The sequence below is a fragment of the Monopterus albus genome, unplaced genomic scaffold (assembly GCF_001952655.1).
Source record: "Monopterus albus unplaced genomic scaffold, M_albus_1.0 scaffold78.1, whole genome shotgun sequence".
In the NCBI taxonomy this organism is placed as follows: domain Eukaryota; kingdom Metazoa; phylum Chordata; class Actinopteri; order Synbranchiformes; family Synbranchidae; genus Monopterus; species Monopterus albus.
In genome coordinates, this window is record NW_018127958.1 from 74,825 (window position 1) to 86,130 (window position 11,306).

General features: G+C 39.4%; 1 protein-coding gene across 1 annotated transcript; it reads left to right on the plus strand.

The window, feature by feature from the left end:
• The first annotated feature begins 2,065 nt into the window (after positions 1 to 2,065).
• On the plus strand, positions 2,066 to 11,300 carry zc2hc1a (zinc finger, C2HC-type containing 1A). Its single transcript, XM_020606447.1, has 9 exons — positions 2,066 to 2,166; positions 6,025 to 6,095; positions 6,890 to 7,006; positions 7,887 to 8,028; positions 8,670 to 8,809; positions 9,363 to 9,468; positions 9,647 to 9,722; positions 10,193 to 10,291; positions 10,988 to 11,300. The coding sequence occupies exons 1-9, from the start codon at positions 2,148 to 2,150 to the stop codon at positions 11,121 to 11,123; spliced, it is 906 nt and encodes a 301-aa protein (XP_020462103.1). The 5' UTR covers positions 2,066 to 2,147; the 3' UTR covers positions 11,124 to 11,300.
• Positions 11,301 to 11,306: the final 6 nt, after the last annotated feature.

Here is an 11,306-nt window from a genome sequence, read left to right on the forward strand (position 1 = left end):
CACTCCTTGTGGAATGAACTTTATGTAATTAGTATATATATTTATGCAATTTGTTAACAAAGCTCTCTTGCAAAATAGAGCTTGATTCCTCTATAAATAAAGCTGAACTAGGAACAAGAGAGCGTTATGTGATTGTTTATGCTTAGTGCGGAAATCAGGCCGAAGACAAAGAAGATTACTCAACTTCTAGTGCTTCCTAGAAGCCATGGAAAACTTTTGGTTTCACTTTTTAAAGTTCTTGCAGATGTTTGTGTCTGAGTTTCTGGCTGACTTATTGTGTATGATGTACAGCTGTGTCACTGCTCCTCTTGTGGTACTCTCTTCATTCTTCTTTTGTTGAGTTCATTGGCAGCAAACTGATCAAAGATTCATTATTGACACTAAAAAAGTGTCTCATTTTGGTAAATGTCATCAAAAACATGTCCGTCAGCCTCAGGTCCCCAGGAGCAGCACTGAGTTGTTATGTTTTTGGCATAGTGGCAGAACTGCATTCAACTTCTGTGTACATCTTGTGACACACAATGGCTCAAAAAGACTTTTCCATAGAGAATCACTGGAAAAAGAGAGGCTATAAAACAGTAATAAAATTTTTCTGAGCATTACAAACCCTGCAGATTTTTATAATCACAATTTGATCCACTGGGTCTAATATCATTTGGAAAATCCAGTTTTCCTTGATATAATGCCACATAATCAAACTTGGGATGCTGAATCTGGAACGTGTGTTCAGTTAGTTACAGTACACAATTAAAGGTGTTAAAAGTTGGGTGAAAATTCCTATAGACACCTGGTATTCATGGTAAATGATGTCTTGAACTATGATATAGAGGATGAGCAGCCTGACAGCTCTCAGAAATGAAGCTACTGTGACTCGATTTCCCTCTGGTGGCTGGTTGCAGTATAGGTCATAAATGGTATACTTGTGTAGGTCTCTAGTATTTCTCAAGATAAGACATGGAAATATCAGATAATACAGCAACAAATGGTGTATATCCTGTTCTTTTGACCTGATTAGAACTGGTCATACCTGACCAATCAGTGTAGTAATAAAAATGCCAGATTGCGACATTATTTACCTGCATTTCTTTACAACTGGATTATGCATGACATGAACAAACAAGCAGAAAGTACAATACATACAGCAGGCTGCCCCCCTTGGGATGTGTAGCTTAACAGGGTATAATGTATAGCACGATCTCCAAAATGAATAGAGCTAAGGAGGAAGAACATGTGTACAATATTGATGCAACATATCTGGGCCACTTGTATATACGTATATATAGGGTCCTATATTGCCTTCTAGTAATCCTACGTACTCTGACAAAAAATTGGAATTGAGCATGGATCAAGCCTTTGTGTCCAATCCCTATCTTGGGTTCCCAGGAAGTGTTTCAGCCACATCAATAGCTGTTGATTCAAGGTAAAGGTGGGAGGAAAGACAGAATTTTAAATAAATGGAAACACTTGAATGGCCTGAATGGTCTCTTTTTTCCTTCTCTCAATAGGCTATGTGAGTTTGTGTGAAAGAGAGAGAAAACACTGATCTTGTTGTGATGGAGGCACAGAGGCTGCTCTCTCACAAAATCTAGCTATGAATTACTCCATTCAGCTAACACATGAGCTCAATATGCCAACATGAGAACTTCCGAGGCGTCAGACAAGCTAGTTGCGATTGGTGGCCAAAGATCGGTAAGGCCAATAAATATCATTTTATTCCTAACCCAGAAAACAATTGTCCGTTAGGACTAAGTTATTATGTCGCTTGTTGAAGGATAAGATAAACTAAAATAATCTACGGTATATGAGTACTACATAAATTAAAGTAATTTAGGCAGAAATTCTCGTGATACAACCCACTCTATAGCCTAATCCACAAATATGCAGAGGCATAACGGAATTTGCCAAGTAAAAAATATGTAGGCATTGCAACACCATCAAGAACTTACAAAGATTCAGCATGTTACTCTTTTCGGAATGTAATTTAATAATGTTGCATTATGAACAGGTAATGTTACGTATGTTATGACGGTGTTCTCTGTGTTTTAGCGAAGCCGGAAGTAGGCAGGAGTGAATCCTCTCACTTCCTACTGGCTGTGTAAGGCCATGTTTAACAGCAGCTGCAGGAGACAACGGATAGCATAACGCTAATGATGGAAGAATTTGCAGGTGAGAAAACAACCGTCCATGTACTTATTTTACCAGTACGGTGGTAAAGTCGAGTCCACAGCCTCTCAGTTTCAATATCTCTTATTCTTGGAGCGTAATACTGCTTTCATCCGCCAGGTTTTGAAAGCGACCTCCTTTTGTTTGGGAGTTAGGCCGTGTGATGCCTGGTAACGTCAGGTCCAATATGAAGCTAAGTCAGCTGCTGACTGTCTCTTAATAGGTGTCATAGTACATTAGCCACAGTAGCTATCCAGTGTTAGCATGATGTTCACTAATGAACCAATGGATGAAACCACTATATTGTATCGGATGTTAATTGTATTGGTTATTTCCCATCGTTATAAGTAAGAATTTGGAAATAGTTGGAGGAATCCCCGAAACAGTTAGCAATACAGGCAAGTAATATGGTTTCTTTTTAGCAGTGTAACTAATATGTGATAGCAGCTGGTAAAGATGGAGCTAATTTCAACTACCTTGTATGCCTAGAATTTGAAGTACTGTTGGGTAGCTTGTGAATTTTACACCAATAAATCGTGTGATGTATTTTTCTCTGAAGTGTAGTGTTGAAGTAGTAACAGAAAATGAAAATACCCAAATCACAGATGCCTCAGTTATAATTAGGTACAGTACTTGAGTAAATGTGCTTAGTTACTGTCCACCTCTGCCCACACAAATCATTTAGTGATACCTAACACCGTTTGGGACTGGCTCCCATATACATTTCCCCTAAGTGGTCAGTTAATGGCCCAGTGCTACACTTGAGTGGAAACTGGCAAACAAACTGGACACATGCAAAACCACCCACAGAGTCCTCACCCTTAAAGTCTTTCCTCTTATAAGTTAAAACTAGACTGCAATATTTGAAAACATTTAAACTAAAACACAAATCTCACCTTTGTGTGGCTTGCTCTAATGCATTTTCCTAAAGCTAGTCGTCTTCTCCCTGTTCTGCTGTCCCGAGGGGAAGTTTACTTTAAGTTGACAGTGTCATGGGCCCATTTACCATTAAATCCTCCCTGACAGTTAACCCACCCTACTCCAAAAATCTGTCTTGACATGGTAAACTAAAAGTTTGCCCTGAAACATTGTTGAATCATGACCTGGATCCCTGTTGTCCTACAAATCAAGTGGCCATTTCAGTTGTTTAAAAATTCTGGTTAGCCTGTTATGAAACATATTGCCTTAGTGTAGAGCCATAGATTGTTTTATTAGCCTACCAGTTGCTGAATAACCCAAGTAACTTGTCCATGCTATGTATGAACCTTGTACTTTACGGATACAGAAGAGCTTGCATTACGCAGCAAATATTCACAGTAAATCAGAGCTACACTAGTGTCATTATCTTCTAATGTGCAGATTATTTGCTCAACTAATTATTTTTAACGAAGAGTCCCATGCTGCCAGGCGTGAGTGTCGCAGGGCTGAGCACAAGTGGAAAAAGGACAAACTACAAGTGTCACTTCAGATACTTAGAGACTCTTGGCATGATAATCAAAAAACTGTGAAAAATCTTAAGAGAAATTATTTCTCTAATATCATTCAGTCAAACTGTCATAAGCCTCGTGTGTTGTTTAAAGTTATTGACTCAGTTCTGAATGTCCTTCAGGTTGCCTGTTTTGAGTCTTCCCCCGCCCTTTGTCAAAAATTTTTATTCTTTTTTAATGATAAGGTTCTTTCTACCAGAGCTCAAATTTTACCTCCTGTTTACGATTTTTCTGTTTCCCGTCCCTGCTTTGCTGTCTTCGACCAGTTTGAGTGTGTGTCCTTATCCTATTGTCAGGAGATTGTTAGGTGACTGAATTCCTCTGGTTCCCCAAATGATGCTGTTCCTCCTCGTTTTTTAAAGGAAATCTTTCCGGTTGTGGGGCCATTTGTTCTCTCCAGTATTAATAACAGTTGATCCTCTGGCCTGGTTCCAAAGATGTTTAAACATGCCGTGGTGCGGCTGCTGATTAAGAGACCTGGGCTCGATCCCACAGTGGTCTCAAATTTTAAGCCCATCTCAAATTTGCCATTTTTCTTGTGTGGTCCTAGTGCTCTTAGATTTGACTGCTGCTTTTGACACAGTGGACCACAATATCCTTATTTCTCGTTTGGAGCACTGGGTGGGTATCCGGGGGATAGCTTTGGAATGGTTTCGATCTTATCTTAAGGATAGATCCTTCTGTGTGAAACTAGGAGATGCTGTATCTTCCTCTGAGCCCCTTGTGTATGGGGTACCACAAGGCTCGGTCCTTGGATCCCTTCTTTTTTCCCTTTACCTTCTCCCACTTGGTACTATACTCAGGAATCACAGTGTTTCCTTTCATTTTTATGCGGATGATTGCCAGCTTTACCTACCGGTTAATAAGATGAGCTCTTCCGTTAGCACACTTCTTGAATGTCTGGATGACATTAAATCTTGGCTTGCTTTTAACTTTTTAAAGCTGAATGAGGATAAGACTGAGGTGATTGTATTCGGTGATTCTGTTGGTTCACCATCTGTTGACTTGGGCTCATTGGCTCATTATAATCAAAAGAATATTTTAAATTTAGGTATTAAGATGGATCCAGATTTAAGATTCGACAGCCAAATTGCAGCTGTCATTAAATCTAGTTTCTTTCACCTCAGACAGTTGGCTAAAGTAAAAGCATTTGTCTCTAGACAGCATTTTGAGACGCTTATTCATGCTTTCATTACTTCCCGTTTGGACTATTGTAACTCATTGTATCTTGGGGTCGGTGAGTCTTCTATCAATCGCCTCCAGATGGTCCAAAATGCAGCAGCGCGTCTTTTAACAGGTACAAGGAAATATGAACATATCTCTCCAGTTTTGGCCTCCCTACACTGGTTACCTGTCCATTTTCGGGTCCATTACAAAATTTTACTCTTTGTCCTTCATGGCTCTGCACCATCCAACTTAACTGATTTGCTTCATTGGCATACACCCACACGCTCTCTGAGGTCAGCAAATCAGTTTCTCTTGAGTGTCCCAAGAACGAAGCGTAAGCTTAGAGGCGATCGAGCCTTCGCAGTTGCTGGTCCTAAACTCTGGAATGATTTACCGCTGTCCATTAGACAAGCCTCTACCCTGTCTGTTTTTAAGTCTCTTTTAAAAACTCATTTATTTTCCCTGGCATTTTGATATTTTTGTGTTGATTTTAGTCAATTGATTGTATTTTATATTGTTGTTTGTGGTTTATAACTTATATTGTTTTATTGCAATGTACAGCACTTTGGTCCACTCTGGTTGTTTTTAGTGCTTTATAAATAAAGTTGGTATGGTATGGTATGGTTTTGTTTGCAGACTGGGTGGTTAACTATGATAGAAACAAAATGATAAATAGTGATAAATGAAAGGTTGAGGATGATTAAGTGTGACTTTAGTTTTATATGTTTTAAGAGCAACACACAAAAATATTTTAAAAATTTTGGCAATGTCAAACGGTAGCCAGGCGATGGTTTCTCACATGGTTTTATGGTGAGAAACTAGTACCTGTGAACATTTACATAGACATGCATACAGGAAGAGAAAGACAAACACAAAAATTAAAGGCCTTAACTTAAGATTTGGCATACTACACAGTCCAATAAATCAAGTGACAGTGGGACAGGATGTGGTGTCTCTCCATTATCCAACCCACCTCCATGACTGTATTCCATTTGCATTTCTTCTTTTTACAAACTTTTTTCAAATTCAGTTCTGTAAATCTGTAAACCACATAGTAAAGGTTATAGGAAGCATTTCTCAAGCTGTGAGTTATCATTCATACAGCCAGCCATAGCTGAGGTCTTGTCTCTTCTGAAAGTCCAAAACAAAATCATAATTTAGGGTGCTGTTTTTGCTACACACAGAAATATATCTGTTATTCTTGCAGATGGTGAAGCGCCTCCCAGCGATCTGGTTCAGTGTAGCACCTGCAGCAGATGTTTCTTCCGCAATGTCCTGGTAAACATCAGGTCCCTGGTCATCATGTCTAACATAACAGAGATATGAGATAAAGTAGATGTAGACGCCAGAAGAAATATACAATGGTATATTTGACATTATACAGACTTTAAGATTGAGACCACCCAGCTCCTCCTCTCTGCCTATCTATAGAGGACTGAGGGTGCGTATATACTTGTTTGTGAGGACCAGTTTGAGTTTTTTACAATGGGAGTGAGGGCATTTTGACTGGTCCTCACTTTCTGACACACCTTCAAAGGGTTGTCTGATAGTTAAGACTTTTAGGGGTTAAGGTTAGACTTGGGTTTGGGCTAGAGTTGATGGGTAAGGTTAGAGCAAGGGGCTAGAATGCATTATGTCATGGAGTGTTTTCACAAAGCTGTACAAGTATGTGTGTGTGTGTGTGTGCATGCTCAAGCATGCAGCTGAGATGACACAGGCTGAAGCAACAAACTTTGGAGGGTACTACTGATGTAAATATAAGTGGATCAGACTCTACTAGGTGCCCCATATAATAAAATAACTTGGATTGAGATAGAGGTAAACAAAAATCACTTGATCCACCTTCTAAGAAAGAAATGACAAATACAGAGAGTATTTACCTGTCAGTTGTAGTCACATAAATCATATTTTTCTTGCTTTCTAACACTCTCAAAAAATATTTGACAACCCAAAATGGCAGCTAGGATAAAAGGTACAAAAATCTCAAATGACGTCCATTGTTTTGAAAACATGTACAAAAAGATTGTTTTGATGCATTACATTACATTGTGCATCTTTTTGTCTCTCTGCAGCAGAGGCATGCAAAAATCTGCCAAAAGTCAGCAGCCAAAAAGAGGAAGGTTTTTGACTCTAGTAGACAGAGAGCTGAGGGCACAGACATCCCTGTGCTGAAACCAATCACACCAAAGGTAAGCCAAATAAATATCGGTGCTTTATTTGACTTTTAATAGGAAGAAGAAACTGCCCAAAGTTGTAAATTCCAGTGACTTCTAAACATATCATAGCGCCACCTAAGAGTGTGTGAAGAACACTCTATTGTCTTGTGAGGCACCCTTCAGTCACAACGTTCATCCAATAGTGAAAAAACAAGTAGATTAGTCTTATTTTGATTCTTTATTTTGGCGTAACAGGGTGTTTGATCTAATGTGTGGATTAGTGGTAACCAGGTTACTACAGTGGATGTAATTGCATTCCCCACTCGCGTAACCAGGTTTTGCTCAGTAACCAGGTTACCCAAGTGCATGTAAACTAACACTGCATGTACTCACCATAGAACTGTAGAGTTTGGTTTATGGCTCTGCCTTCAAAGAGGCTGTCAGTAAGTCTCCAGGCACTTAAGGTCGCTCTGGGTAACCAAGACTTGCTAATTGTTTTGTGTCCAGCTTGAAGCCTGTTGCCTGCAAATTATTAAGATGTGAGAAGATGTGATGTCAAACGTTCATTCTGTTGTCTTGGCTTCAGCTAACCACTGCATAATCTGTTTTGTGACATGAACAGGACATATTTCCACTTATGATTTTTTGTGTATCACTTTTTTAGCAATTTGAATCACCTTAATAAGGAGCCAAAACTAATTAAAATGTTGATTGAGTTGTCGGAATATATCATGTAGTCAAGATCTTAAAGAATGAGCCTTATGCTGTAAGTAGTGCACAATAGAAGGAAAAACTGAACATTTGTCCGGTAGCTCATCAGCAATAAGGACACATCCAGTTCAAACCATGATAGGACATCAGAATGGCAAGCTGCTTGTGGTGCAGTTATTACATTTGTATTGCTTCTTGCCAGGCAGAGCCCCCTAAGAAGCCGTCCAACTGGCGCAAGAAACATGAGGACTTCATTACTACCATCCGGGCTGCCAAGGCCCTCACTCAGGTCATGAAGGACGGAGGACCATTACCCCCACCACCTCCTCCTAGTTATGACCCAGGTAACACATACAGGTGGCAAAAGAAGAGTTCAAAATTCCAGTAGAGAGGTGTAAGAAACTCACTGATGGTTACAGGAAGTGACTCATTTCAGAGGGTATGCTACCAAGTACAAGGTGTCCAGTACATTTTTGGAGAGCTTTACGGAATAGATCAGATTTGGCTTTTTTTTCTAATTTTTTTGTGTTGTTCCATTGCAAATAAAAGAAATAAACATGTAAATACCAAAGAATTTGTGATTGCAACTGTTTTCTGAGAGAAGTGGTGCCTTAGGTAACAAAAATGCAGGGGTGGCAATGTTTTTGGCCATGGCTGTAGCTTTGTAGTGAGTGAAATTAACAAAGAAACTTAAAAGAAATAAAGTAAAAATTTAGCTATTATCAGTGTTAACCTTTATAATTATGTTGACAACAAACAGCAGCTTATGAAGGCTCATAATTCCTTTCTAGACAGTTCATAACTCACCGACTCGTATTTCTAAATATTTTTTGACATACTAAAATAGGAGGAATTAGTTAGCATTGGTGAAAAATCATAAATTCGGGGTGGAAATGAGGAATCATGAGTGAAACTATACTTTTTTTACCATACAAGTCAGATATTCCATTTATGGGTGTTTTCTCACCACCTCTTCGCTCTTCAGACTATATCCAGTGTCCTTGCTGTCAACGGAGATTTAATGAGAATGCAGCTGAAAGACACATCAAGTTCTGCCAGGAGCAGGCTGCCCGTATGCCCAACAAGAGCAAGTTAGGAGTTGCTAAGAAGCCTCCTGGCACACAGGTACACACATGGATAGGCTGCAGATGTGACTGTGCATGCACAGGAACAATTTGTGTTTTTGTTGGAAAGTATTCTCTACTTAGTTTTCTTTAGTGCCAGTTCTTTTTAATTAGGTGGTGGTGTTCATAAATCCAGAACAATTCCTTTTCCCTTATAGGTGAAACTTCGACTTTGCACCAGGCCTACAATTATTTGTCACCTTAGCAGTATCTATGGCTCATGACTGGGGGCCTAATATGTCAGCCAGTAAAGACAGTCCAAACAAAGTTGGTTAGAGCTCTGCTTTCTTCACAGTAAAGAGAAAACCTTGGTTATTAATCATCCTTGTCTCTTAGTTTCCTCAGTGTGCTGTGGTCAAGTACATTTTTAAAATATTTGTTCTGGTTTTGTGCAGTTCTGTCAATTTTTCCATTTTTTAAAATAGTTTTCTCAGACTTTCTTGCTCATAACAGCTTAAGACCTTTTTCGACCTGCCTGTAGAGCCCAGTGCTTTGCATGCCATGTCTCATGTTTTTTTTATTCTTTTATTATTGTTGCCTCCTTATGTCTTCAGTACAAGCCTCCTGCCCTTGTAAAGAAGGTGAACTCTCCTGCTGTATCAACAATCTCTTCATCCACTTCTCGTTTACACCAGAGATCAGACCTTGGACAGCCCACTGGTAAGCCAGCTGTGTTGATCATGCATCACCAGAGTCGTATTCATTACTGATAGTTCTATTTATTGGTGATAGATTTTGAACAATCAAGGCTAGGCTAAGTTTATTACATGGGCAAAAGTCCTATACATACGGTCCTGTATTTCACTCTTTATTTCTCTCACCCCCTCTCTTGCTCTAGGAAACCCCTCCAGTAAGGCCTCCTCCACAGATTCACTGAAGAGTAATCCCTCCCGCCTTCCAGGCATGCCTTCAAGGTCAGTACATGCACACAGTGTTTTTAATACTGCAAATTAGCCCAGAAATTGTTCATTTGGTTTGACTATGTCTGATGGGTACCTTTTACTTATTACTTTGCATGCAGCGATGTCTTTTCAAGTCTTTGTTAGTTTAGTTTAAAGTCGTATAACTAGATTTACAATGTTAGTTTCTAATAGATGACTGGGTATTTTCTTCTTTTTAAAGGCTTGCAAAGTTTTGTTTTTCTTGAGTTTCATTTTTAAGTACATTTGAGTGACAAACTTATTGCTGGGACTGAAAATTAAGGTAAATAAATTAAAATACATTATTATCAACATTGTGACTGACCACTGGCCCTCTATGTATGCCACATCAATAATAATGTGATTATAGCAGCTCAATTGCCTGGTTTGACCTTGCCCTGCAAGTGGATTGTGTTTGATGCCTTCATGTCTCTATTCTTTATTTTTCTTTCCTTCTCTTGCAGTGTGCGAAGCAAGATTCAAGCGGCGAGCTCTGGCTCTGTAAAGAGCACTGAGTCTGTAATAGGAGTCAACAAGAAGAAAGTAGACACCTACAGATCTAGGTGAGCTAATTTATGAAGATGTTTGCTCCACAGAAAGCTGTATGAGCATGAATGAAAAGCAACAGAAATACAACCGCCATACAGTCTTGCTAAACTCTTATGGCTTGCAGTTGATAATGTATTGGATACAATTGTAATAGTAAGTCCAAGAATACTGGGTTATAGAAGTTGATAGACCTGAGAGCAGAGTTGCAGTTTACAGCCTGCATGTGCCAAATGAATCGCATAGTTTGTGAGTGGGTAGCCGACCTCTCATTTACCACCACCGACCTATCAGTGACATAATCAATTGCCAGCCTCGACATAGACAGGCTCCTACGATTTCCTGTTAGTCTTAATTTTGGTACATTCACTGTGGCATAGTAAATTCCACCAGCAGACATGTGTTTGGACACAACCACAACATTCTGGGAAGAGACAGAAACTCAGGGTTTGTTGAAGAAAACCTGCTTGTAGACAGGATGTGTTCACGGAGTAAGTTACCATAGGAACTGACTTGGTGTTAAACTAATCTCTGTTTTTGGAACTGAAACCTCACGGTAAGCAACTCAGGAATTTTACTGTACCCACTTTTTGGAATAGCCCCAGGACAGCAATGATTTTCCCTCGTTTAGCAAGTTAGCCCATTCACTTAGACAAACATAATGTGCATAGATAATAATCTTGCCACTTGGTTGTCATTGTTAAATGTCTCAGGAATTCTGTCACCGATGGGAAACAAGTTGGCAATGGTGGAATGAAGAGCAACGTCTGCCACGCTTGTGGGACCAAGTATCCTGTAGAGTCCGCCAAATTCTGTTGTGAGTGTGGGGTCAGAAAGATGTGTATCTGATCAAAAGAAGGAGAAAGTGGAGGATGAACCAGTACTCAAGGTGGTATCCAAGATATTCACAAAAACTTTGCATCCTGCAGTATTCATTAGGTGCATTTTGCAAAAAAAAAAAAAAGTTGCCGTTTCCCTTACAAATTGCTGTAAAACACAAGTAAAGTAAATGCAAATAAATCTGTTACGGCT